General features: G+C 41.8%; 1 protein-coding gene across 1 annotated transcript in view; it reads left to right on the forward strand.

Annotated features, from left to right (window-relative positions):
- Positions 1 to 26,398, forward strand: part of LOC308326731 (relaxin receptor 2-like) — a 99,413-nt gene that overhangs the window by 28,746 nt on the left and 44,269 nt on the right. The window contains exons 3-6 of the mRNA XM_080779735.1: positions 8,904 to 9,059; positions 10,020 to 10,103; positions 11,105 to 11,210; positions 16,128 to 16,199. Of these exons, the coding sequence (XP_080635861.1) occupies positions 8,904 to 9,059; positions 10,020 to 10,103; positions 11,105 to 11,210; positions 16,128 to 16,199 (418 nt within the window). The remainder of the gene's footprint in view (positions 1 to 8,903; positions 9,060 to 10,019; positions 10,104 to 11,104; positions 11,211 to 16,127; positions 16,200 to 26,398) is intronic.

A 26,398-nucleotide genomic window follows, 5' to 3' on the forward strand; every position in this document is an offset into this window, starting at 1 on the left:
TTAGGGCTGGGGTGGCCCCGGCCCATGTGGAGGTTTTGTCTTTCCCCGCTTCTGCACGGGGAGATCAATTTCATTGACTAGAGGGGAGACAGCTAAGCCCACGTGATGCCTCGTCTCTCCTAATCCAGGGCGCTCTCCGTGGTTATGAGCGGATCGATATACTGGCGCTTCATTTCTGCTCCTCATCCGCAAATTATGAACGCTTTTTGGATCATATATCGTATAAATTAAAATGATTGCAATGTAAGCTAACAATGTAAAGTCAACTTTTTTTAGTAGATTGTTTCTGGGTCGTGGCTTTCAGAGTAAAAGCGCTCAGACAACTCTGGCACCCCAGAGCTCCTATTTTGAAGAACTTCCGGCACTGATTGTGTTAAGAGACAAGTGGTTTGTACACTCTCAGAGTTAAATTAACATAGTTTTGTGGGATGGGGAGGATTCAAACATCACCCAAATAAACCACTATTTAGCAGAATAAAATATATAAAATAAAACACATCCTTCTAAATAAATAAATAAAAGATATAGTGGTAAAGTTAATTTTCTTCCGTTGTTTTGTATTAATCTAAATCTAAAAAGTAACTAGTAACTGAAGTTTTCAAATAATTGTAGTGGAGTAAAAGTACAATACTGTGAGACGTAGTGGAGTAGAAGCAAATGTATTGGAAATGTAAAATACTCCAGTACAGTAGTTGAGTAAATGGATTTGTGTGCTTTCACAGTTCCTTTCCAGCCTCCATGGCATTTATAATACACAGTCTGACTGGGTTGTGTTGAGTCAGTACATGGTGTTCCATTGCAACGCTTCATTGCTGGCTCCGTATTCGAATACAAGATTCTAATACTTTGAAACTCTGAATTGTATCTGTCTCTTTATGTTGTTTAACTGTGTTATAAGTGCTCTCCAAAAGATTCCAGAACAGGGGGGAGGGCTGGGGGGTGCGTGCGTGCGTGGCATATGCATGCACTGTATGTGGGGAATGGAGTAGTGAATCCAACAGTGCTTTCACGGCTTTTGGAAAGAAGCTATTTTTAGTCCTGCCTCGCATGAATTTCAGCCTGCCTGCTGCATGGGAGGGTGGTGAACAGATGGGGTTCGGGGTGTGAGGGGACCACTTGCGGCCTTGTGGAGACGGCTATAGACGCCTTATCAGACGACGTCACACTGACAAGCACCAGCATGTGTGCGCAGGCCGGCAGCACAAGAACCCTGCCGCTCAACGTTCAGATGCTGTTTTTCTCCCAGTGTGGATTTTGTGATCTCTCACTCTTGAAATATATTATCCATTGGTTTCTGTTGTGTGTGAACAATAATAGAAATTCAAAGCAGTTTTCCTCAAAACCACACCTCTAGTCGCTGTCATAAGAACAGCAGGTGTGCTCATGCCTTTTTGTTCATGCCTGCACGCGCACCTGCAGCCCATAAAGTACAGTATAATGTATGCTTCGTCCCGCGATGGTGTCGCGCACGCACACGCACACCTCTATGCTCACAACAGTCGCATCCACATTGTGATGTGAGCTCGTATATCAGCTGTTCTCTGCGTGCAATACTGTTGCGCAATGAAATATAAATGTCTCCTAGGGTGCACCTCACTAGCCAACACACAAGAGTAGGTTGAATGAACTGAAACCAGCACTCCCCAAAACAACAGGTTTGGAGATCTGTTGGGAATTGATTACATGAAACAGTCACCCATGCGACCAGTCTCAATGTTTGTGAACAAATAATTTGTCTATAGATTCTCTATATAGGATTCTCTTTGTTAGAAGCAGTAGAAGTTGATAAGCAGCTTCTGTGGGAGTTTTTTGTACACTCTGGAAGAGACCTCTCTGTCTACACCCCCACCCCAACTCTGCCTCCCTTCCCCGCATCGCCCCCCCCCCCCCCCCCCCCCCCCCCTCTCCCCCACATCTTTTCTTTGATGCAAGAAAGATGTATTTGGCGCTGCACTGCGACATGGACATAAGGGCTACGCTGGCATGCAGGCCCTTTGTCTAAGACAAATTTCTTCCTCGGGAGACAAATCATAAAGAACCTTGAACCTTGACCTTTCTCAGCATCACTTTTTAAATCACAACCATGTTTGCATGGCATGGAGCACAGATTCATAAATGGTACAATAAACAGTATACAATATCCAATACATAATATACACACAGGCATGTGGGTTGTGTTTATTTTTTTTATACTTATTTTTGGGCTGGTTTCTAAAGTGTAGTTGCTTATTCGGGCTTATTTCCAAATCTTAAAATGTTTTTTCATGACAAGGACTGTACAGGCATATGTTACGAGTCGACATACTAACAGTCCAACAGTCATTAGTCCGACACCCTACCACGAACACTAACCTAACCCTAGCCGCAGTACGACGCAACGCATGTCGGACCAACGCATGTCGGGAGCAACGTAGGGTCAGATCAGACTTTGAAGATATGGGGGTGCCATATACCTTTGGTTGCTTTGAAGGACAACATCAGAGTTTTGTACACAGCAAGGGACGTGTGAGAATTGTGGCTGGTTGAAGACCAAGCGTGCTGCAGAGGATAAGCCCCTTGACAGCATATGAATTTATTAATAATAAATGAAGAAAATGAGAACATTAGTAAAAAAAAATACTTTACTGGAGCAGACTGTACATTTGAAGTGGAAGTGCTTTAAAGGAAGATGAGGATTGATGGCCTGGCCAGATTCTCCTGAGCTTGGATGCTCATTGACAAGCAGCCAAGGCCTGGCCTCACTCCCCCGTTAATTAGAGTGAAGCATTGTGAACTGTTGGGGGCGCCCTGCCAGACAGCCCTCAGGCTACACTGCAGAGTGAAGCATTGTGAACTGTTGGGGGCGCCCTGCCAGACAGCCCTCAGGCTACACTGCAGGGCTTCATAAAAGTTGATAGGAAAAAAATGTCCTGAAATGATAAGTTGATCATGCTGAAGAATTAAGGCTGGCGTTGGCCTCGTCGTGCACATGACACTTTGAAACCTATTGCAACACAATAATTACATAATTAATTAATAATTACTAATTAGGACATAATTACATGAACATGTCCAGCAGCAGTAGTCAGTGAATGACTCAGCCATGGAACAGCTGCCAAGTACAGATAGTACCTGCATGTATAAGAGCTTGTGGGGTGTTACTATTGTAATAAAAGACGACAGCTGTGCTACAGTAGCTGTCATTATATTAAAATAATGTGACTGGCTTTCAACACCCTATTCTGGAGGGAGATGCATACTGAGCTTGTAGATCAGCTATTTTTCAACAAAGAGGTTTTCTGTATGGGGAGAGGGAGTGGGCCAAGGAAAGAGCAAAGTCAACAAAATGTTGCTTTAAGTTGTCAATGTTACAATCTGAGCTATTGTTGTTCGGGTAGGAACCTTTGTGATTTGGGGACTAAAGATATACTGTACTGTGTGTGTGTGTGTGTGTGTGTGTGTGTGTGTGTGTGTGTGTGTGTGTGTGTGTGTGTGTGTGTGTGTGTGTGTGTGTGTGTGTGTGTGTGTGTGTGTGTGTGTGTGTGTGTGTGTGTGTGTGTGTGTGTGTGTGTGTGTGTGTGTGTGTGTGTGTGTGTGTGTGTGTGTGTTGTGTGTGTGTGTGTGTGCACGCACGTACAGTATGTGTGTGTGCGTGCGCACGACCGTATAGTACAGAGCACTATTTTTAATTTTGTGCACCTGGACCTGGTGCCTGGACCACTGAGCCATGGCCCAGTCCCAGAGCAATTCTTACAACCAATCTTTGTATTGTTCTCACGAAACACGTACAAGACAATCGCATGCGGTACTGAAACCAAATGTAATAAATTTCCACCACGGGTAATGGCATTTCAAGTAGCCGAGGGGGAGAGCAGCTCATGCCCGAAAGACACCTTGGTGGTAATTAATGAACCACACTTTGAGAGCACGATCCATCATAATATGTATTCTAAACCCAGACGATAAAAGGAAAAAGCAACCCCAGGGGATCAATTAGAGCCGCAGAGGACCAGAATAATCATGGGATGTGGTGGGGAGGGTATTAGTGGATGTGGTGGGGTGGGGAGGGTATTAGTGGATAGAGAGAAAGTTAAGTTAAGGTAATGAATATTGGTATAGAAGAAAGATTCCCACGTAATGGAAACGGTCCAGCGACGTTCATAACTCCAAGATAACCCGATGAAGGTCTCCGAGCTGAAACTTTATCTGGGCATTTGTACAGGAGTCTTTCTTCAACAGTCCTAAAAAAAATCTAGGAATTTTAACTTGGGTCGATGAATTATTATTTTTATTTTTGTATGTCACACAAAATAACATACACTACAGTTTTCCGTGGTTGTATTTGGTCTCCCTGGTCTTCTATTGAAACATTTAGATCCTGTGTCATCTTTGACTCAATCCTGTTTCTGGTTTGTAGTCCAGTAAATAAAGAAAGAAAATTAGGTTGGACTAAATTGCTTTATTTTGTTTCTCAACTGATTCTGACAGGACATTAGGTCTACTAGCCAGGATAAAAAATCTACCCTAATCTGCTTTTTTGAAATTGATTGAAATATGTATGAACAGTTTTCAGAATTACAGTACATTTCAAGCACAAACTCAATACAAAGACTGTGAGTGGACGACCCAATTAAGCATTACACTTGTTTACAAGAGGATCCACCTTGTTCAATTCATCAAAACATTTAGAGACGGGGTTTCAGATTGTACGTGGGCCAGTTTCGGATTGCAGCCGTCAGTAGGTGCCCTTTGAGAGCGGTTTTGAAGGAGTCAAGGGATTTGCATGTCTTAATGACTGTTGGTCCCTTGTTTGTGCCGAATCTGGGTTGTACATGGTTCGTTGCACTTCCTCTGGTGTTGTGGGTGTGGACTTCGTTAACATTATGGAAGTATCTAGACAGGTACATGGGTATATATCTTGGTGGTGTATCGAATCTTGTGGACCAGACCCATTGCAAGATGCTGTACGTCGACCCTAAGCCATTCCAGCCTGTCAAAGTGGGCAGGGGTGAGGTGGGTTCGGGGGGTGAGGCCAAGTAGGAGCCTGACCAGTTTGTTTTGGGAAGTCTGGAGCCTAGTTTTAAGGGCCTTGAGGTGCATGCATAGTCAAAGAAACCTTGTACGAGGGCTCCTGTTAAGGTCTTCAAGGTGTTTTTGTTGACCAGTGAGGAGATCCTGTAAAGGAATCTTGTTCTTTGGTTGACTTTTTTGATTACGTTGGTGGCCATTTTATCACCACATTATTGCTCACTGCTAATACCCTAAATTTTCCTTAATCCAAGATGCCACCATTGACGACCTATTATAAGGCAATATTTTCTAAATTTCATTATGCTTTCAGTAGCATGTGACGTGACCAGGGGGTTTTCATGATTCTGAATCCATTCCAAGCAGTAGTTTTGCATGAAAAACACTCCTTGGACTAAAGTTGTCCCAAATGTCCCCAAAATGTGCTGACCTCATCACATTTGTGATGACGGCTATGGCCGTCATCAGGAGTGGCAAAAAAAAAGAAAGTTAATTAATTTCTCCTCTCCTTTGAACTTGAAGTGTTATATAAAAGGATGGGAGTGATTCATCATCACTGCAGATGCCCAAAAAGAACCCTGTGATCATGTTTAGAGTAATGTCTAAGGGCTAATGGACGCTGAGGGTGAGCTCCCATGAAAGAATATCGTTGCAGCAGGTCGGGAAGAAACCTCTTCTCTCCATATTACAACTTTTTGTGTTTTACTTAATATCATACTGCCGTGTCACACTAAACTATCTAAAGTACTGTAGCAGAGAAGATACAGTATCTGTGGTTGTTGGTAATGCATCACCAACAACCATTACGTTCACTGAAAATGTTATGTTGAGTAACATAACATTATTTATGTCAATGAGAAGTAGGTTAAAACTAAATAGTTTTAATTTGACATGTTTGGCAAAAGAACTAAAGGCGTCATATTCTCCTGTGAACAACGAGTATGGCTGCACTTCACCACCGAGCCACCGCAGTGAAATATTCCACAAACTTGCAGAACCCGAACGACGCCATATTTTTGGGTCCGAGACGATCACGATTTTTGAGGGGCGCTGGCCCCCCGTTTGTCTTTAGTTCAATGTTTGTTTTGTAAACGCCATTGACATGAAGGGAAAATGTACGTCTTAATGTAACTCATTACGTCATATTGTCTCTTTATTGTTAATGGCGTTTAATGTTTGTGTTGGCACCGTTTGTTTTACATCACCTAATCAACATGAGTCAGGCTTTAATATAGTGGTGCCACTCACTTCACACGGGTGTGATTTGTATTGATTAACTTATTTAGTATTCTTACCACTTATGCCCAATTAAACATAACAATATATCAGTCTGGCTTTGCTAGTGACAACACACACAAGTAGCTGTGTAGTTATTTGAGTCATCCTGGCTCTTATTACACGCTACTGAAACTGTCTTTATATCTCTGGGAGGATCAGGCTGTTGCAAATACTTGACACAATTGGCACATGTATTGAGGCGCTGTGTGTGTGTGTGTGTGTGTGTGTGTGTGTGTGTGTGTGTGTGTGTGTGTGTATGTGTGTGTTTGATTCTAACTTGTCTTTTAATGTGCAAGTAACGAAGGTTGTACAATCATGTTTCTTTCAACTTCGAAATATTTCTAAAATTAGGTAATTTTTATATTTTGCAGACCTTGAAAAAGTCATTCATGTTTTTATTTCATCTCGCTTAGACTACTGACATTCACTATACTCGGGGCTCAGCAAAAACCTTATCTCACGTCTTCAACTTGTACAAAACGCTGCAGCTAGACTACTAACAGGGTCTCTGAGGCAGGAGCTGATTTTAAAATTGTATTAATTACTTTTAAAGCCCTGCGAGGCTTGGCTCCCAGTTATATCTCAGATATGCTGAAACCATACTGGCAAATAGGACTTTTGCTGTCACGTCCGGCGATGCCTCCTGCTCCATAGCCCCGCTCACCTGTGGTGTCCCCCAGGGCTCCATATTTGGTCCCCTACTGTTGTCAGTTTAGCCTAGCAAGCATGGCCATGAATGTTACCCCCAGTAGCCAAAAACCTTGGGGTTTTCATTGACTCTGGCCTTTGCTTCGACGTCCAAATTAAGAAAACCGTGCAAGCATGCTTCTTAGGTCCTCAGATGGGGCTCTCCTAAAGGTTCTCGAGAAATTCCAAACAAGGGAGAACGAGCCTTGTGCCCCCCAATATTTCCCCATTCCAAAGAGCTGGAGACACAGAAAATAGTGATTTTATCATTTTAACAAAATAAAAAACATCACCCACACCACAAAAAAGGCGGGGAAACCAAATCAAAACTAATGAAAAATTCCTTGGCCTGCAGGAGGTCAGGTTTCACTGGTAATATGATTAGTAATGAAAGACGGTTTACTCGAGCATGAAATGGGCTGCAGACGCACTCCCCCCATTATTACCACAGAAGAAGAAAAAACTCACCTTCAGACTCCACCTCACCCCTTAGCACTGCTCTCTCATTGTTTCACTTACTCTTGCCTATTTTTTTTTTATTTTTTTTATACTCTACAGTAGATCATAAAAAGCCCAATTTGGTTTGACATGATTCAAATCCTGACAAATACAATGTTTACTAAACACTAGTAATCTGATTTCAAAGTCAAAGTGACACAGGTGACACTGACGGGTGCAGTGAGGATGGCTTGTCGACTATGAATGAGGGTGTGATTAAGTATGTTGTTGTTGAAAGGGACACGGGCTATTTCTGATGAGGGCTGGAATGACTTTGGGGCTGATTCCGCTGACAGGGGGAACTGGGACAGAGCAACGGTAGGAGTTCTAATGCATAGGGATGGAAGAGTCACTATCGAGTCCTTTCCTTTTGGACCATTGGCTCGCTGTTTATTGTCTTTAGAGGCACAGGAGACCTAACGGACAGCATTCCACCCTCAGTCAGCAAAGAGAACAGTGTTTTTTATAGTACTATAAAAAAGACAAAACTGCTTCCACGTATTTTGCAGTTTTGTTTTGTTTACCTGGGCTCTGCTGTCGAAGAGTAGCCCATTTTATTTTGAGAGTGAAAGAGTACAGTGAGAGCGGTGTGTGCTTGTGTGTGTGTCCGGAAAATGTCACTACATACCAGGGCTGTTTATTTCCATGAATACATCACGATGCAAGCTGAGCTGTCTGTCTGGATTGTGACCCAGTGAGTGGCAGGCGGCGCCCTCTGACACGATATCCACCCTAACCTGTGCTGTGTGGGTGAACAGTGAACACACACAGCGTCCCACGTCCCACCCCCTAAACTGTATTTATAATTCAGTGTATTCATCTGGAAATGCATTAACGCGTTGCTTCTGAGTATGCAAAACCTTCTACAATAGACCTTTTGTTATCACTCACACAGGCGGACACACACGCACTCAGGGAGAGGTTGGTTTTTCAAAATATATTTTTCAAGTTGGAATTATTGTCAGGCACAACACAATATTTTGTGAGATTAAACGTTTGCGCGTAGTCGCGTACAAGAGCATATAAAAGTATGTGTTCATGTGTCTGTGACGTTGGTGAAACATTAAACATCATAACATCAGTATGGAAACATTTACGCACGCATGCACACACGCGCGCACACACACGCACACACACACACACACACACACACACACACACACACACACACACACACACACACAGCCTGTGTGATTAACTGTGTATTATCCTTTCTTCAGCATCCAAGTTTCCCCTGTGCGTCACATGCTTAATGTGACACACATTAAACGTGACCTTGAACTTGATCTCTGTTGCTTGATTAACACGTCATTAAACGTAACAATAGAAACCAGAGAGCCAACATACCTGGCACAGGCACATCCCTATAACCTCCCCTCTTGTCCCTGAATATCCTTTCTCCCCCCCCCCCCCCCCCCCCCCCAACCCTGCAGTGGTGTCCATGTTGTCCAGCCAGGCGGATGGAGAGGACTCCTCCTGCCCTCTGGGTCTGTTTCCATGTGGGAACCTCAGTGCTCTGTGTCTGCCTCAGATGATGCACTGCAACGGACACAAGGACTGTCCCAACGGAGCCGACGAGCGCCGCTGTGGTGGGTGTTTGTTTATATTCACTGTCACGCACACAGCGTGACAGGGGGAGGGGGGAGGGGGGAGGGGAGGTGCCGCAGGCATCGAAGAAAACGACAACATTAAAGCGCAGTCTCAACATCTGTAAAAGGAACATTTCACTTTCAAAATAAAACTTTGGGTCATTTCATGGTCCACTCAGGATTCTGTGTGAACCCTAGACGGTTTTTAAGTTGCTCGATTTCAGTATTTTATATATTTGATATTCATTTTAGCTGCCCCGCCCCCTTCCTATTCAAACCCATTGTAACTTCAAACTCCATTTTAACCGTCATAGATTCATCGAAAACACCCGTCCTTTTTGCAGGGAATAATATTGTCCTTCTAATACGTGAGGGGGCCTTGTTTTTTTTACTGTTTTCATTTACCGGTATTTTTCTCCTTTTCCAAAATAATTATTACAAATAAATGAAAACCGTATTTGAAAAAGCACGGCCCCCTCACGTATTAGAAGGACAATATCAGTAAAACCAGAAAAAAGGACGGTGTTTTTGATTAATCTAGCAGCTAAAATGAATATCAAATATCTCAATACTGAATCAAGCAGCTTAAAAACTGTCTGAGGTGTTCACATAAGCCTGAGTAGATGATTAAATGACCAAAAGATTTTTTTGAAAGTGAAATATCCCTTTAATAAGCTCTTCAACCTAGCTTTTAATTAGCATCTTACAAAGTGGTCCTATTCTAACTGACAACTTGTCTCTAACAATTACATTATTTTGTTCTACATTTAATTTAGTGCTCCTCCGCTATTTGCACAGACTGCGCTGTTCAGCGGTTTGCTGCTACTGCTGTTGTTTTTAATTTAATCTGTCTTTTTTTATATTTTTTTTGCTGTACATTTCTATGAAAGGTTCTGTATAAATTAAGTTCATTATCATTAAACAGTCCTGGGTGTGGTGTGTGTGCTTGTGTGATTGCAGGGGACAACATTGGATGGGCTGATGATCTGTTTGGTCGAATCCTACCGAACTATATTCTGGATGACGACAACGCTGAAGAATGCTGTAAGTGGTGTGCATGTGTGTGTAATCCTGGATCACAAAATATAGGATTTCAAAATCTGATCCGATCAGATAGGGATTAAAGGTTTTGAACTCTTGGGCCCTTGTGATGACTGATTATTAGCTCTTAATCATTTGATGATCCCCTTCTGATTTCTCATCATTATTAGCGCTCGTCTTTGTCACCCGAGGACAGAGTACAGCTGGGGCGAGGTCGTTAACACGTTTAAAGATCAAATTGGTGGAAGAACACAACTAAAGCATGTTGTATTTCCTAAGCATTGCGCAATGGCATCATTTCATTTGTGTGTGTGTGTGTGTGTGTGTGTGTGTGTGTGTGTGTGTGTGTGTGTGTGTGTGTGTGTGTGTGTGTGTGTGTGTGTGTGTGTGTGTGCGCGCGCGCACAACTATGTCAGTGAGATCTAAACACTCTTACAGGAGTGTACAGTTTAGTTCCGTTTGTATACACTCAGAACTGTGGTGGTCCTTGAAATGTATAAGTTTGAGCCATTGGTCTTGGCCTTTCCAAAATCACTATCGGAGCCAAAACTCTGCCCTTGGTTGGGTAAGGAGTGCAGTGTGAGTGATGGAGAGACGAGGGAGGAGGAGGGGCTGCTGAGGCGAACAGCGTGAAGGAAGAGGAATCAACACAGACAGGAAGTCGCGCACGATTTAACAGGGCGTTGAGACGGGCTGACATTGCATCACAAACATGAACAAGCAGTTAGTGGTAATTACTACTGGCCGTGTGTGTGCGTTTGCGCGTGCGTGCGTGCAGCTGTTACTTATACCCATAGAGTACTGAGTGACATGCATATTGTATGAAAACATATACCACGATGTTATTTGTGCCCCTGTATGTTTCTCCTTTATGTGGACATAAATTAGTGGCTAAAGTGTGTGTGTGTGTGTGTGTGTGTGTGTGTGTGTGTGTGTGTGTGTGTGTGTGTGTGTGTGTGTGTGTGTGTGTGTGTGTGTGTGTGTGTGTGTGTGTGTGTGTGCAGTCTTACAGGAGTATCCAGAGCACTGTGACTGTAAACAGACCATGGTGTGGTGTGTTGACATGAACCTGGATGAGGTGCCTCTTCTCTCCCACAACGTCACCTTGCTGTAAGTGACCAGCTGCTTCCTGCTACTGTTCTCAAACCACACTTTGTAATTTTTCACTGCTATTATGTTTAATGAATAATGTTGTTTTATGCCTTTCCCTTTCTTTTTTTCTCTATTGCTCTGTATAGGACTTTGAGCTGCATTTCTTGTCATGAAAGCTGCTATACAAATCACTCATTCTTGACTCAATCAGATTTTTTTTCTTTTTAAGAAACATTAAACTCAAATGGATGTATTTGTAGACACAGGTCTCAACTATACCAATCTTGAGAAGGAACAGGTTTTTCGCCTAACATTTCTTTCTAAAATGGGACATTTATGCACTTCATAACTGATTCATGTCAACTCCGTCAGACACACTAAAATCCCTTTTATTTTTATTTGATCATCTAAAAAATAATATTACTAATATAAATAATTTGACATTTCTTTGGACATTTCTGTTGGCCTGAGAGACACGGACTTTGATTTCACACGGAACTTGAAAGGATTACGGTCTTTTAAACTGCTTCTCTCCTAAGTACAACTATTTGCATTTGTTAATATAGTTAATACATTAACTGTTAAGTCATTAACAGCTATTTATTTAAATTGTACGTGTACATCATTGCTTAAATTGATGCTTTCCTTTTTCAAAGCAGTTTAAGCTTCTGTTACATGTGGAGTGCCACCTTTGAATAATACTATACTATACAGCTACACTATAACGAAGAGTGTTGGTTTGTTTTGGTTAACTGAAATACATTTATACTAACACATGTGATGAGAGAGCAGCACTCTCGTTATTACTGTAGTTTGCAAAGAGTTCAGATTTAACCGCAATTTATATGATCAGAAAGGTGAAGTAGAAAATCTGTAGTACAGAAGAGATTAGTGTATAATCTATAATCTAGCAATTTTGAGTTAGACAGTAAAAAACAACAGTAAAAGGTACTCAGAGGAGAATACTGCAATGCAGAAATACTCCACAAGTAAAAGTCTGGAATTAAAAATATTGGTATTAAAATATATTTAACGTACAAAAGTAAAACTACTCAAGTTTTCAAATTCTGCTGAGGACCTCAACGATGCCTGGGGGTCCATGGACCCCAGTTTGAGGTGCAGTGGTCTTAAAGCACTGGGTCAGGACTGAAATGTTCCTTAAGGCATGCTCTAACTGTGTGCCAAATTATAATACTTCCCATTATTCAAAAACTATAATTGTATTGTTTTAGGAACACTTTTGTCAACTCCGTCAGATACATGTCTACTCCGTCAGACATAAAACCTGACGGAGTTGACGTCTGACGGAGTTGACAAAATGGCATTTGTTTTCATCAGTACAATGTAGCCATTTAGTTTTTTCTTCAGTTGTTAGCAAAACCTAAACTAAAATACTAAACATTATTTTTGAATTCTTAACAAATCATAATAATGTCCTGACGGAGTTGTCATGTAAAAGCTGTGACCACATTGATATCAACATTGTTTGTTTAAAATATCAAACAATTGAATGCTTGTCAGACCAGGTGCTCCACTGTTGCAACAAATACTGTATAAACAGGACTTGGAAAAGGAGTCTTCAGGCTAAATCTGTTGACAATAAAATTAACTGTATATTGTTTGCTATGTTGTTGACAATTTACTTTCATTTAGTATGTATATTTATGTGATTGTGACAGTATTAGATACTTTTTTGGCAGTTTGAAATTGTGACCACTTGCTGGGGACAGGCTAAATACAGTCCTTTTTTGGGTACAGAGCCTGATTTTAACTAATTCAGATGGAATATGAAAAAGATTATAACGAAATTAATGTCATAAGAATACACAACTGTATTACATATAACTTTGCAAAGTTTTTTTTGTCCCTCATCTCAAGAATGAGTGAAATATATTATTAATTTTATTATTATTATAAAGACCCCCGAAATTTGTATTTTGCCACGGACGCTCATAATTTATGTTTAAAAATATACTTCTGTCAATGTTCTCACTTCACGGTTCTCTCGCTCTTTCCTTATCCTTTCTTTTACCCTACCTCCTGCATGCTGTCTGTCTGTCTGTCTGTCGCTCTCTCTCTCTCATCATATATCTGTCATAATGTATTATGTGGTCTATTTATCTATAATGTCAGAAATACGTTGGGCTTATTTTGTAACTAATTATACTTGATAAGAACATTGTTGCACCTCTGACGCTTGTCACAAAATATATCACACACACACACACACACACGCGCGCGCACACACACACACACACACACACAGATGAATGAAATGACACCATTGCGCAATTCTTAGGAAATACAACATGCTTAGTTGTGCTAATGTTTGGTGTTAATGACGAGGCGAGGTGTTAATGACCTCGCCCCAGCTGTGCTCTGTCCTCGGGTGACAAAGACGAGCACTAATAATGATGGGACATCATCAAACCAACCAACCAATGCGTCGTTGATGCAACACGTTGTGACCTTGTAGATTAGTTATATTTGACACTACTGTCTCTCTGCATTCTATGATCCTATAGGTTACTGAGACACTACACTGTCTCTCTGCATTCTATGATCCTATAGGTTACTGAGACACTACACTGTCTCTCTGCATTCTATGATCCTATAGTTTACTGAGACACTACACTGTCTCTCTGCATTCTATGATCCTATAGGTTACTGAGACACTACATTGTCTCTCGCAATTCAATTGCGGTCATACGGATGGACGGACGGACATAGCTCCGTAATGGAGCGGAGGCACCGCTCAAATATGTGTTAGATTCCCTATTGTAGATGAGCTTCATGTTTGACAACATTGTGCATGTTGGAGTCATGTTAATGTGTATTTTCAGACATTAAACCACTTAAACCATCAATACTTATTAGTAAGCTTGACCCTTCACCTCTTTCCCAAAAAATTGCTGATCTACAAGCTCACAATGCCTTGCAGTGCCAGGCATTGTTGAATTTAAAGACCTGGTTTTGGTTGGATAACTGCTCCAGTGGAATCCCAGAGAGGCATATATAACCTATATATAGGACCGGGACTTTGAATACCCCAGCAGAGCATATTAATAATATCCCGGAACTGCTTTCCTCGTAAATGGCACAGCAGAATTGCACTATAAGCTGTCCTGATTGCCTGTTTAGTACTGTACGTACAACCAGGACTCATTTAATTTAAGAGAGGCATTTAGTTTAGTTCATGCCATAAATCTGACCCAGGTCCCCTGCGTGAGTGCTGAGAGCCACTTCTTCAGGGCCCAAGGGAGACATAGATGTTTGACCTTCAGGCAGGACCATTTGTCAACCAGTAGTGTGGTCAGACGTTTCCACAGGATCTTCATTTCTCAACAGAAGAGCATACAGATTGGTCCAAATGTTTTGCAGGCTCTCTCCTTTTTAAACTGATAGTTGAAGTAAAGGTTAAAGTCCTATACTATTTGTCACATACATTGCTGTATCCGAGATTTGTTCTCCAACCCTTGATGCTGAGTGCCAAGCAGGGAGGCATTGTGTCCCATTTTTACAGTCTTTGGTATGACCCGGCCGGGGAACGAACCCCTACCTCCCAGTTTCCGGGCGTACAATCTAAGGCCACTGAGCTGGTTGATAATAATAGTCTGTAGTTTAACTTTGTCCTCAGTTGTCATGACTCATGTGCATGTCATTTTTATTGCATATCTTAAAGGATGAACTCCATAGAGCTCTTCACAGGTCAGAATTTGGTCAGAGTTTTATTGAAAGGATAGCCCCTTGAGATGCAGCATCTCATTTTAGAGGGGGTCCCATACACAGGGAAAAACATTACACAGTACAGTGCAGTTCAGGTAGATCCGTCTGTCATGCCCTCTACTTCACTGTTAACCAAACAGTGGGTAGGGACCCATTTGTGGGACCAATTTTTATGGGACACGACATTTAAAAAATATATATTCAAAAGAAGCGACCAAACTACTTCACTAATCTTATCAAAATGTCTTTTATATAATTTACGGCTGGAAATATTTCACTTTTCCCACCTTCTTTGCAGCCTAGAACGAGAGAATAGATTTTTGGGGGGGTCATGTGATCATTGTAGTTAGAGCCTGCTAAATGGCTAAATTGCAAATTGTAAGTACTCGTGGAACTGAATATATAATCACATGCCATTAAGATTTACTCTGAAAGGTCCCGTTATAACAAAGTACTATAGGGAACCCCTCGTGATGTAAATACAATTATTTGGACTAGACAACACATCTGTTTATAGTGTAGTATAATAAAATACTTCTCGGCCTGGGAAGTTCCATTTACGGCCATTTTCCTCTGGCAACATGGAACTCCCCAAGGTGCCATTATAAGTCCAATCTATTCTGTGCTTGGCCCCCTCTCAAAATATATTGAACATGAGAGTTGTATTCAGATGGATTTGTCATTGCAACTACGAGCCAACATACAGTATGTAGGTCACTCAATCTAATGCACTCTTCAAATATCAGGGAAATACTGCTCTCTCTACTGTGTCTGTGCTGCAGACTGGGGCTGGTCCTACGGTACAGTCGTTCTCAGCTATATTAACGCATTTTGGGTGGCAACCCCTTTTGGTTTGTTTTAAGCATTATGTTATACTTTAGCTGTTGAAAAATAGCAGATCTACAAGCTCATAGCGCGGCACTCGGTGCACACAGGCTATGTTATAGTGTTTTTCTTTCTGTTTTGCGTTGTTTCGGTTGCCATGCTTTGGTAACTTCTCCGTTCGGGAGTGATTGAAGTTTAACTCATCCGTAGCCCCGGGGCTATGTTGAGGCAGGAGACCTAATTTGCATAAGCTTGTTTCAAAAGAGACACCCAAGTCCTGCTCTAACCTTTGATTCATCTCTTTTTATGCATTATGCATCGGATTCCTGTGAGTGTGAGGTGACTTTGGAGTAACTGGGACATTTATGTTGGTTTCCGTTCCAGGTCCCTAAAGAGCAATACGATCCGAACGCTGCCTGATAACGTCTTCTCACAATATTCCTCCCTGGAGAAACTGTGAGTACATCATACAGAGACACACACACACACACAACATCTATATATCATTTATTTCATCATCATCATCCATTTTGTACGTCTGGAGATTCCCGTCCAGGACAGGCTTCAGGCGCGCCTCCTCAGGAGACTTTGCTCAGATCTGAACCCATTTGATGTGGCGTTAGGAACCCGTTGCGACTGCATGCCCTTGCTTACATCGACCCCTGGCCAGGGTTCGAACCATCCACGCAACGGGCATGTGCTCTTTATACCGCTTCACTGGTTATCTTTTACAAGTATGCTTGGGCCAACTGGACGATACAGGACAAAACACCACTACAAAAACCCCAGACAGACTGCCGAACATTATACCAATGAGATTCAATTCGATTTGATTTGATTCAATTTAAAAAATAATCCTCAATGCAGGAACAGCTTCCCGCTGCTGTTATCTATTCAAAACTCCTTAGTGAAATGAAAGACCACAAATTGAGTCTGATCTGAAGGTTACTCCAAGTCCAAGGGCCACAATTAAATAATAATGGCCTCAGTTCACAAAGGGGGCACAATACAGCGCAGCCGGGCGTTTGATCTGAGACACGTTTGGAAATAGCGCACTGAGCCACTGTGCAATTTAAACGAATAGGCGAGTGCGCTCCGGTGCGGTATTTCCAAACGTGCCCTATATTATTCCTTGGCAAATCTATTTTGATTTGATTTATCCTTTTATTTATTTAATTATTTGTCATCACATTATTCACCTCTAAGTAGCTGTTCTATGGCGTTACTGTTTCCCAAACATAATATTGGGTTGCAGGTTGATAAATTAACTATTTTCTTTTTTGTGTGAAGGAATCAGATTTTAGTGTGTAGGAATTTGGAAATACTTTTAATGGTTTCCTTGTTTGAGACAGGTGGGATTTACTCGGCAGGATGAAAGGGAATGCCCGGACGTTTGAACATTCAAAAGGAAAGAGCGTCATAAATTTAATCGTGGAAAGCAATTAAATTTGCTCCTCCTCTGTCCCTGTGTAGACAGCTGATTTATCCCAGGTCCCAGCTGTGAAAACTGCAAAGACGCACACCTTTCATTGAAGAAGAATAATTAAATTCACATGGCAAATTCATAATCGTAATTCACGCTCGCCTTCAGCAATAGCCATTTGGTCCAAAATGTATTTAACTCTCCTGTAGCCGTGGCTGAGATAACAAGATTAATTTACCTTTGCACAGGTAGTCAGGGACGAGATCCCGAGATTTGATAAATTAGCGTTAATCCAGAGTTTAAAAAAATATGACTTACCTTATTTTAGCTCCGTTGCTAGTCCATGTAAGAAACAGCCAAAAGCTCTGCATGCACGCACATGCACGCCGTCTTTATTGACATTATGGCTCGTAATGAGATGAAGTAGGCATGCAACGGAGCCTATAAAACATTAATTCAAGCTCCCGCTATCAAAACAATCATCGCATTGCGAGTAGCCTCTGTGGGCCTCAGCAGAGCTGGGGGTATGAATACTTTCACTTTCAGGCAAAACAACAACACGTCTTCCCTGCCTCATGTTGCACATTTAGCTGGCACTCGCCACCTACCGCCCCCCTGGCGTCTAAGCAGTTAAGTACTTTGTATACATAATTAGAACATGAATGTACAAAGTATTGCTGAATTGCGTCATCGGGGCTTCGGAGCAGCGAGGGTTTTTTTTTGCCGGGAACTGCGGTGGGATCGCAGGGGCTTACCCCCAATCCAGTGCCATTCAGGGAGTCATTAGGTATCATTTGTATACCTTTGGTATGACCCGGCCAGGGATTGAACCAAATGAGCATTTGCGCCTGTCGTAGACATGCGCAGAGCAAGTTCAGTCAGGGAACCTCAGTAAGCGCGCCGGCCGTTAATTGGGCCACCGCAGCATCATCCACATGATTCACTCAGCCAATCACAGCTCACCCCATCTCTCATACCGGCTACTTGAACCAGAGGTTTGCATTCCTCTGCCTTCTTGCTTGCCCACTGCTGCTGTATCAGCGTGCTGCTGTCATACAACCTGCGCTCAATTCTGCTTGCTTGCTGCTGCTTTATTGTATACTGTGCGCTGCTGTATACAAAGTGCTCACCCACCTCCACCCCAGCTACCACCTGTCGTTTTGGATCTACTGTTTAGGTACGGGGGATTCAGAGTCCCTATGGTCGGGACTGATGCGCTTGACCTGAGTACCTAAAAAAGCAGATCCAATACATCGCCAAACCATAATAAATATATTGCATTGATTATCTTATATTCAATAAATATATATATTACATCCTCCTTGAGTTGTCTGACTGAAGTCTCATGGCGTGGTCACTCTGATCACAGGCCACTGAGCTGTTACTCTTGAGTTAGTGTACAGTTTGAGGTACTGTTCCTTTACATGAATAGTCTTTATATATATATATATATATATATATATATATATATATATATATATATATCATAATTATGCTTCTCCTCGGAGGCAAACATTGTGCTTTGTGCTATTTCTGAATACAGGACAGCCGAAGGGGACAATCGTAACAGGGATCTCATGTTTCTGCAGGATGCAAAATTCATTCATCAAAATATAATTTGAACCTGTTGTTTACCCTATGAGCACATTTGGAACGGCCTGAGACATCGTATTCTGTAATGACAATTATGACATACAATAGGCTTTAGGCAGGATACAAGAGCAGGCCAATAAGGCTTTATAATTTTAAATCCTGTACAAAGTCCTACAGCAAAAAAAACATTGCCATGGGTCAAAGTGTTAAATTGTCCAAGTCCTTCTGATTCTGTTCATTAAATGTGCACGGGCAGACTGCTTGTGCAATGAACACTTAATTAACAGTAGGACCTGTTTGTGAGTGCTGGCATTTTGTTTTTCTTTAGATGGAATATATTTATATATATAGATACCGCATATTAATGAAACGTATACATACATTTGTTCAAAATATCCATGGACATGGAAATGAACGGACAATAATAGTACCATAAACAATGCCCTGAATGAACATTACAGGTCTTTAACTGTGCGAGTGTACAAAATAATGGTGTACATTCAGAGTTATCATGGTCCTTGAAAATAAATAGAAAACATTTGAGAAACCATGCACGGTAGCCTACTAGTTGCCTCCTAATGTGCCATAGTGTTATATACTGTATAGTAAATCAGTGTCATTCAGCAGAAAACCTCGAGACTGACATTCAGTAATAATGGGGTCTTGTAATCAAAATAAGAACATTAATATAATGATACCTATAGTAAACTAAATCTAGAATTTGCCACAAACACATTTTGTCTGTGTGTACACTACAGACATATTGATGACCTCACAGGCAGACTCATTGTGTCCATGTACAGACATTATTGATGACACCACAGGCAGACTATCCACCAGTAAAATGCAGGCGATCTACACCTGCTTTAGCCGTGTCCAATCATTGCCCTGTGCATCATCGCATAATACAAAAGGTTTACCACAATCTAACTTGTGGGTTGATTGTGGTCAAAATGGAGGGCACCATCTTTAGACCTCTGTTGGACAGATAATTGTCTAACTAAGTGGCTAATCATTGAATCAGTTTTTACACATTTAATATTGTTACTCAAATATTAGCCCTTTAGATGAAAACTGCCAATCCAGACTTGCCAATCCAGAAACCCTTCAGGGGAAGGTTCGTAACTACATTCATGCCCACCCACACGTGCTATGTGCGGCATAACAAACAGCCTTCTGCTCAGAGGCTGTGTCGGATGTGCTTTGACACTTCTGTAAACCCCCTGAGAAGGTGTGCAGGTCAGGATCCTTTTGGCCCGCTGTGTGTCTTTCATAAGACTATATACAGTGGCTCATGGAATTGCTTTGCCACCTGGAAAAGCACCGGTTTCAGATTCCATGCTGTGTGACCGATTAGAGTAGACCGTTTATTGATCCCTCTGGGGGAATTCAAGTGCCAAAGACGGTAGTAAAGCAGTGTGTTCAGGGCGGTGCGTGTTACAGGGCAAGGGGGGAAAACACACAGAAGCATATATACCACTCCGAACTGCTTGTTTCACACACCTTTAACCTGCAAGCCGTGGAGGCATGTGATTTTTGTGTGGAGAGAAACAGAGAGAGAGATAGTGCTGCACGTGCTGCACTGTTGAGAGAGAGAGAGAGAGAGAGAGAGAGAGAGAGAGAGAGAGAGAGAGAGAGAGAGAGAGAGAGAGAGAGAAGTTGCACCACTCACACGGGTGTGATTTTTATATATATTGTAACTTTGTAATGTTTGTCTGCAACGCTCTTGAAAACAATATATTGCTTTGTGGGTTTGAGCTGACAGGTCCTTTTTATGTCAATCAATCAAGTCACCTTAATTCAAGTGGCAGATAGCAAAAATAGAATTGTATTATTATTATTATATATTTTAGGAGCATGTCATGTCTACCTTTTGGTCACCCCTGGTTTAGAAGATATTTGCAGAATCAGCCTACAAAGCTTCCCCTGAAGTGTTTCTGGGTTGGCAAGTTGTCATTAGTATTTCACCACATAATCATCTAAATGGGGAATGTTTTAGTAACAATTAAATGTGTAAAAACAGATTCAATGATTTGCCACTTAGTCATATTGCTTGGTTCCGAGCAATTAGACTGCTGAGCGAGATGAGTGATAACGTGTGCCTCATTACGTTAAAATGTTCCACTCAAAATCTGGAACGCCCTACCAACAGCCCTTAAGAAATGTGAATCCCTAGACTCGTTCAAAACCACTCTCAAAGACGAAACTGCAATTCGTTAATGCAGTGAACTTTAATTAGTAGTGTTTAACGAGGTCATCAGCCGCAGCGCACATTAAACACAGAACCACCCGATGTTTAAAAAACTTTCCCTCACAGACAATCCTATCATATTAAACAATTGCAAAGTCAAATGACGTTGGATAGACGATGCAGAGCCAAACATATTTGAATACTTTAGCCGTTTTAATATTTAAATGTTATGATGAAAGGCTCCATTGTGTATCAGTTTGTGCTTGCCTCGCCATCTGTAGATATGAGCTCTGCGCAATTGCGCTGCGGGAGGGGAAAGAAAAGTTATGGGATTGGATTTTTTTCCCCAGGCATGTCATTCATTAATGTTGGTCCAAAAATACGGTAATGACTCGTCGGTACTTCACGAGTCATTGAGCTCGAGTCCGAGTCGAGTCTGGAGCAGCCGTGGATTTACTGTAGGCAAAGTAAGGCATTTGCCTTACTTGTTCACGTTTTTGCCTCCCCTCAGTCGAGCGGCTTTTTGTATTATTATCTGCTATGTATTTTGCCCTATTCAAGGCTAGCAGACAGTGTATCGGAGGAGGACATGTATTCTCTCTGTGGCCTGCGTGTCTGGAAGGTGTTGGGTTATTTTCACACTCGTTCTGCTAGATGCCTGTAAGGCATATTGCACACATGCCTAAAATTAATTTTATTGTTGATCCAGAAAGGACTTGGAGCAGCAATTTATTTTATTGGTTATTGCACCCACATGATTCTTTCAACTGAGACTGTTAGCCAAGGTAAAGGCTCATCTCCGCCATAAACAGTTTGAGACAGTAATTCATGTTTTAATCTCATTGTCTCCACCAGGCCGAAGGCATGGGGAGAGAGTATGTTTTGCAGAATGACCTGTTATAGCGCCATCAGGAGGCCGACTTTTGTATATTATTATATTATATTACTCCTCCAGATTCTGTCCAAAAATCCCGCAAATCGTTACACAGTATCTCTATAGTCATGTGTTCAAGACGAATCTGTCTGATATTAAGTTTTCAGGATTGGCCTGTTTTGAACAATTTTTTTGGAACATAATGCCTCAAATCATCCAATTGCCATCCAAGGCGTAAGAAGAAATGTCACCCTTTTCACATTGGCTTCTTATAGCGCCACCAGGAGGCCACAACCTGACCTGCCCTGGTGGAGAACACTTTTTCTAGTTTTGCTATATGCTCGATGATTTCAACTCTTTTGAAACCTTGGAAACCTGTGTCTATGGTGTTATTTCTGTGTGACACACTTGAGTAGGGCATTCAACTATGGTCATAATAATATTTTCCACATTTCCACCTGACAATGACAACTCTTTATATTGATATAAAGAGTTTCATGCAATTATGGAGCCTAGGTGAGATCAAAGCATGACTTGCTGACTCAAGATGTTTACGGCAGAGATGAGCCTAACACTCTCAGCTGAAAGAAACTGAAGGAGTGGGGCTTGACAATAACATAGATTCCTGCTATTTCATGTGTCCTTTCTAGCTCAACAATGAAGTCAACACAAATTGTTGTGTAATACCGGTGGTTGGATCTGCCATCAGTCTTAACCCTCATTCTGTGACATTATTAAACTCACCCTGGGTGATAAGTCAGGCGGCTCTTGTCCTCCATGTTTCTTCTGTTTTTTATCTGATATTCTCCCTTTTTTTCTTTTTCTTTTTCTTTATTTTAAAGTCAGAGTGCACTTATCAGAGTACATGGCATTCACAGTTTCACACACTCAGGATATTGCCTCATCTGTCCAATCATTCCAGAAGAAGAGGCGTTATTGAAAAGAAAAAGCCTTTTATGGCTTCAACTTGTCAAAATGGTCACTTCTGTTTCTGCGTCATCAAATTATTTATTTTATTACCATGTTCACATATTTAATTTGTGTTAAATAAGTGATAAAAAAGGAACTGTTTGGTCATAGGTCACCAAGGTTTTCAGCAGTGAAATCTAGCCTCCATATGGCATGGGTTTATGGGCCAAACACACCTACGTAGTTCCTAGTTTTATTTTTTTAATTAGTTCAAATGTAGTCCTTACTGAAAAAGGCATAAAAACGTATGCCTTTTTCAGTAAGGACTAAATTTGAACTGTTTTTATACAGACTAAAGTGCTGCCCATTGGAGCCTCTACAGCGGTGCCCGTTTGGCACTGGCCTACTTGGAACGATGCAAGTTGGAAATGCATTCCCCACCCAGATATTATGTCTGTCACTGTCCCTTTTATGCCCATATATGGAGTTCTTTGTCAGCCATGCCCAAATATGGAGTCTATGCAGACGTCGGCATGATGTCCGAACAGGCCAGCTCCATATATGGACACTGGGCAGGGGCCCTGTCCAGAGCCCGGGCAGAGGCCTTTTTGGGGCGGTTCTGGCCAACCGGGCACTGCACTCCCTGTGGTGGGGTGGAACGCGTGTGTCGAATTTGAAGTCGTGGGGCGAACAGTTCTCGAGTTACGTGGATTACAACAGTACACCCACACAGACAGAGACTTGGTGCATTTATATTTAGATAGGTAGATATTGGACATCGGTGTATATATTGGCTGTCGACCATAACGGCAATGTTGACATCAGATATTTGTCACAGTTTAGCACAGGCGACAGGCTTGGGTTTGTTCAGCAGTCTGACAGCTGCTGGATAATAACTCTGCCCCTCTTTTCATGGCTCATGATCCTCCGGTATGGTTTACCAGGGTACAGCAGTGGTTTGAACAGGCTGTGGCCGGGCTGATGTCTGTCCCTGATGACACACTCAGCCTTGCCTACGCATCGCTTAGCGTTTATTTCCTGCAGGGTGAGAAAGCTCTCCTACGATGCGCTGGTATGTCTGCACCACTCTCAGCGCATTAATTTGTTTTATTGCTCAGAGGCTGCTATTTCACCAGCTTTTCTTGGTCCCTATGTAAGGTCAGGGAAAGTGGGAGGCGTATAAATCATTGAATCCTTGAAAATAATAAACATGCCGGGGGACGTTCTTTCGTTGCCAATGAGAATGTTGCGACAAAACAGAGAGGCTTTGAAAACAAACTCTGGAGAAAGTAAATGGCCTTTCTGAGACTATTATACTGAGATGGACGGACTGTTCAGTCCGGAGTTGGTAAAACTGCACTCAGCCCCACCGAGAATAGGAATCGGTTCTCCTCAATGGGCTCAGAGAAATAAATACTTGAAATGAAATATTTAATGAAATGTCTTGACGAGCAAGACTTAGGGGAAGAACACAGATTGCCAGCAGTGGAGGAGAATAATGCCAGAGCACTCATGAAATGTCCTTCAGCTACCTTTTACAACAACAACACGCAAATGCATTTTAGCTCCATGCCATCCTCATTGCCACGCTGAAGAGGAAAGGGAGTGTTTGTCTGATGTTTGACTTCATATGTGTGCTACAGTGCTACTCACATTCTTTCTACTTGGAGTGTAGCACACATCCAGGTGACAGAGACAGCGATTAGGAGAGGTAGGAATTAGTTGTTCTCAAAACGTTTCATGTGAAGGGCGGCCAACTCGAGCATCAAGAAGCAACGTTTTATTTGATGTTTGATGGTATCTAAATACTACTGTGCACTGTACTACAACAACAAGGACTATAGTAATAATAAAAAAGACAAAATAAGATACACGTAATCCTCTTAAATCTAATGTAGTAATTTCTGATGTTATCTGCTCTTACACGTCTTCGCTCCAAGATAATGTAACAATACAAAATAAATAAATGAAGAAGCCTTCAACAGTAACCATATCAGCATAGCATAAGGACAGTTAAAAAGGCGTCCCATGTGTGCGTGCATGTGCAATGATGAAACTGCTATAGCAGCAATAGTAACATAACCGCCATCTCAAAATATGTTGTGGGGCAGGGTGTGTGTGTGTGTGTGTGTGTGTGTGTGTGTGTGTGTGTGTGTGTGTGTGTGTGTGTGTGTGTGTGTGTGTGTGTGTGTGTGTGTGTGTGTGTGTGTGTGTGTGTGTGTGTGTGTGTGTGTGTGTGTGTGTGTGTGTGTGTGTGTGTGTGTGTGTGTGTGTGTGTGTGTGTGTCGCAATGCAGTTTTAACCATCATGTGGTGGTAAATACTGATTTTAATTCTATATTAAGTAATTTTACTGGGGACACCCTGGATACCCTTCAAGGACGTCTGGGGTACCCCAGACCTCACGGCGAGGCAGGAGATGTGCCGGCACAGGCTGCGGTCAGGAAGGAACTGGCCCTAAGCACCAGCATCCTGACCGCTTCCTAAATCAGTGGTTTGGCTGGAAAATATGACAGGCTGGAAAAAACGTGACTGACCATTATAGAGTCTAGGACCTGGCAACGTGAAGGAAGCTCTAAGGCAGTGGTTCTCAAACATCTTTCAAAGAAGACCCCCTAAACTGATACTGTATGTAGTTGGTCAGGGACCCCCATCTGAAAATGCTTTGTGTCAGGAGGGACCTTATCTCAGGCTGTTGTGATTGTCTTGGTTTTATTCACTGTGCTTAGATTAGTGAACATAATATTTCTTGCATGAATCCATTAATCTGCATCACACAAACAGAGACAACAGGTCGTTTAGTACTCATTTGGATGATGTCAAAGGAATACAAATGGGATCATTAAGTTATGGTACATGAGGGCTGTGAGGGAGAACATGTGCGTAGGTGTGTATCATTTCAATAATCATTTTTGATAATTTCATCAGGATTTCAAAACGCCAGAGTTATTGGATGGTTTACCTCTACTACAAGCCATACGCTGGTGGCTTAAGGTGTTTTTTTTACCCTAAATCTATTCGTGTAAGGGGCATCCATCACATTACAATGCTGCAGAGCACATTACTGCAGGCCAGCTTGCTGCCTTATGGAGGTGATGGATGGGGAAATGACAAAGTTCATTTAACAGTAGGTGTTGTGAAAGAACATCGTCTAATGGCTGAATGTTGCCTAGCTGCCCTTTAATTAATGAGGAGTTCATTCTTCTTCTTTCGGTTAATTCCCCACCTGCATGTCCTCTCTCACCTTCCTCTTCTCCTCTTGCCTGGCAGCGGATCCATCGTCAGCAATATCCCCCTCATCCCTCCTCTGCCAAAATACAATGGTGGAAGAAGTACTCAAATGGTTTACTTAAGTAAAAGTATCAACACCACAATATAGAAATACTGTAGCTGCAATGGTACAGCGAAGCACAAACCAATCAAATTGATTCGTTTTTTGGTGCTTCAAACCAAAACATCTGCTGTGGTGATGAGACTAATACCTGAGGTTGTGGATTATATATTTATATATATATTATATATAATTTATATATAATTATATTGATCACTGTTTTTAATGAATCGGCCGTAACAGCAATTAATTATATCGGATATCGATATCGGCCAAAAGTAATGTGTAAATGTATTTTACACATAAAAAATGTACAATACATTTTAATGTATTAC

This window comes from Protomyctophum bolini, assembly GCF_963924005.1.
Source record: "Protomyctophum bolini genome assembly, chromosome: 13".
Classification (NCBI taxonomy): Eukaryota; Metazoa; Chordata; class Actinopteri; order Myctophiformes; family Myctophidae; genus Protomyctophum; species Protomyctophum bolini.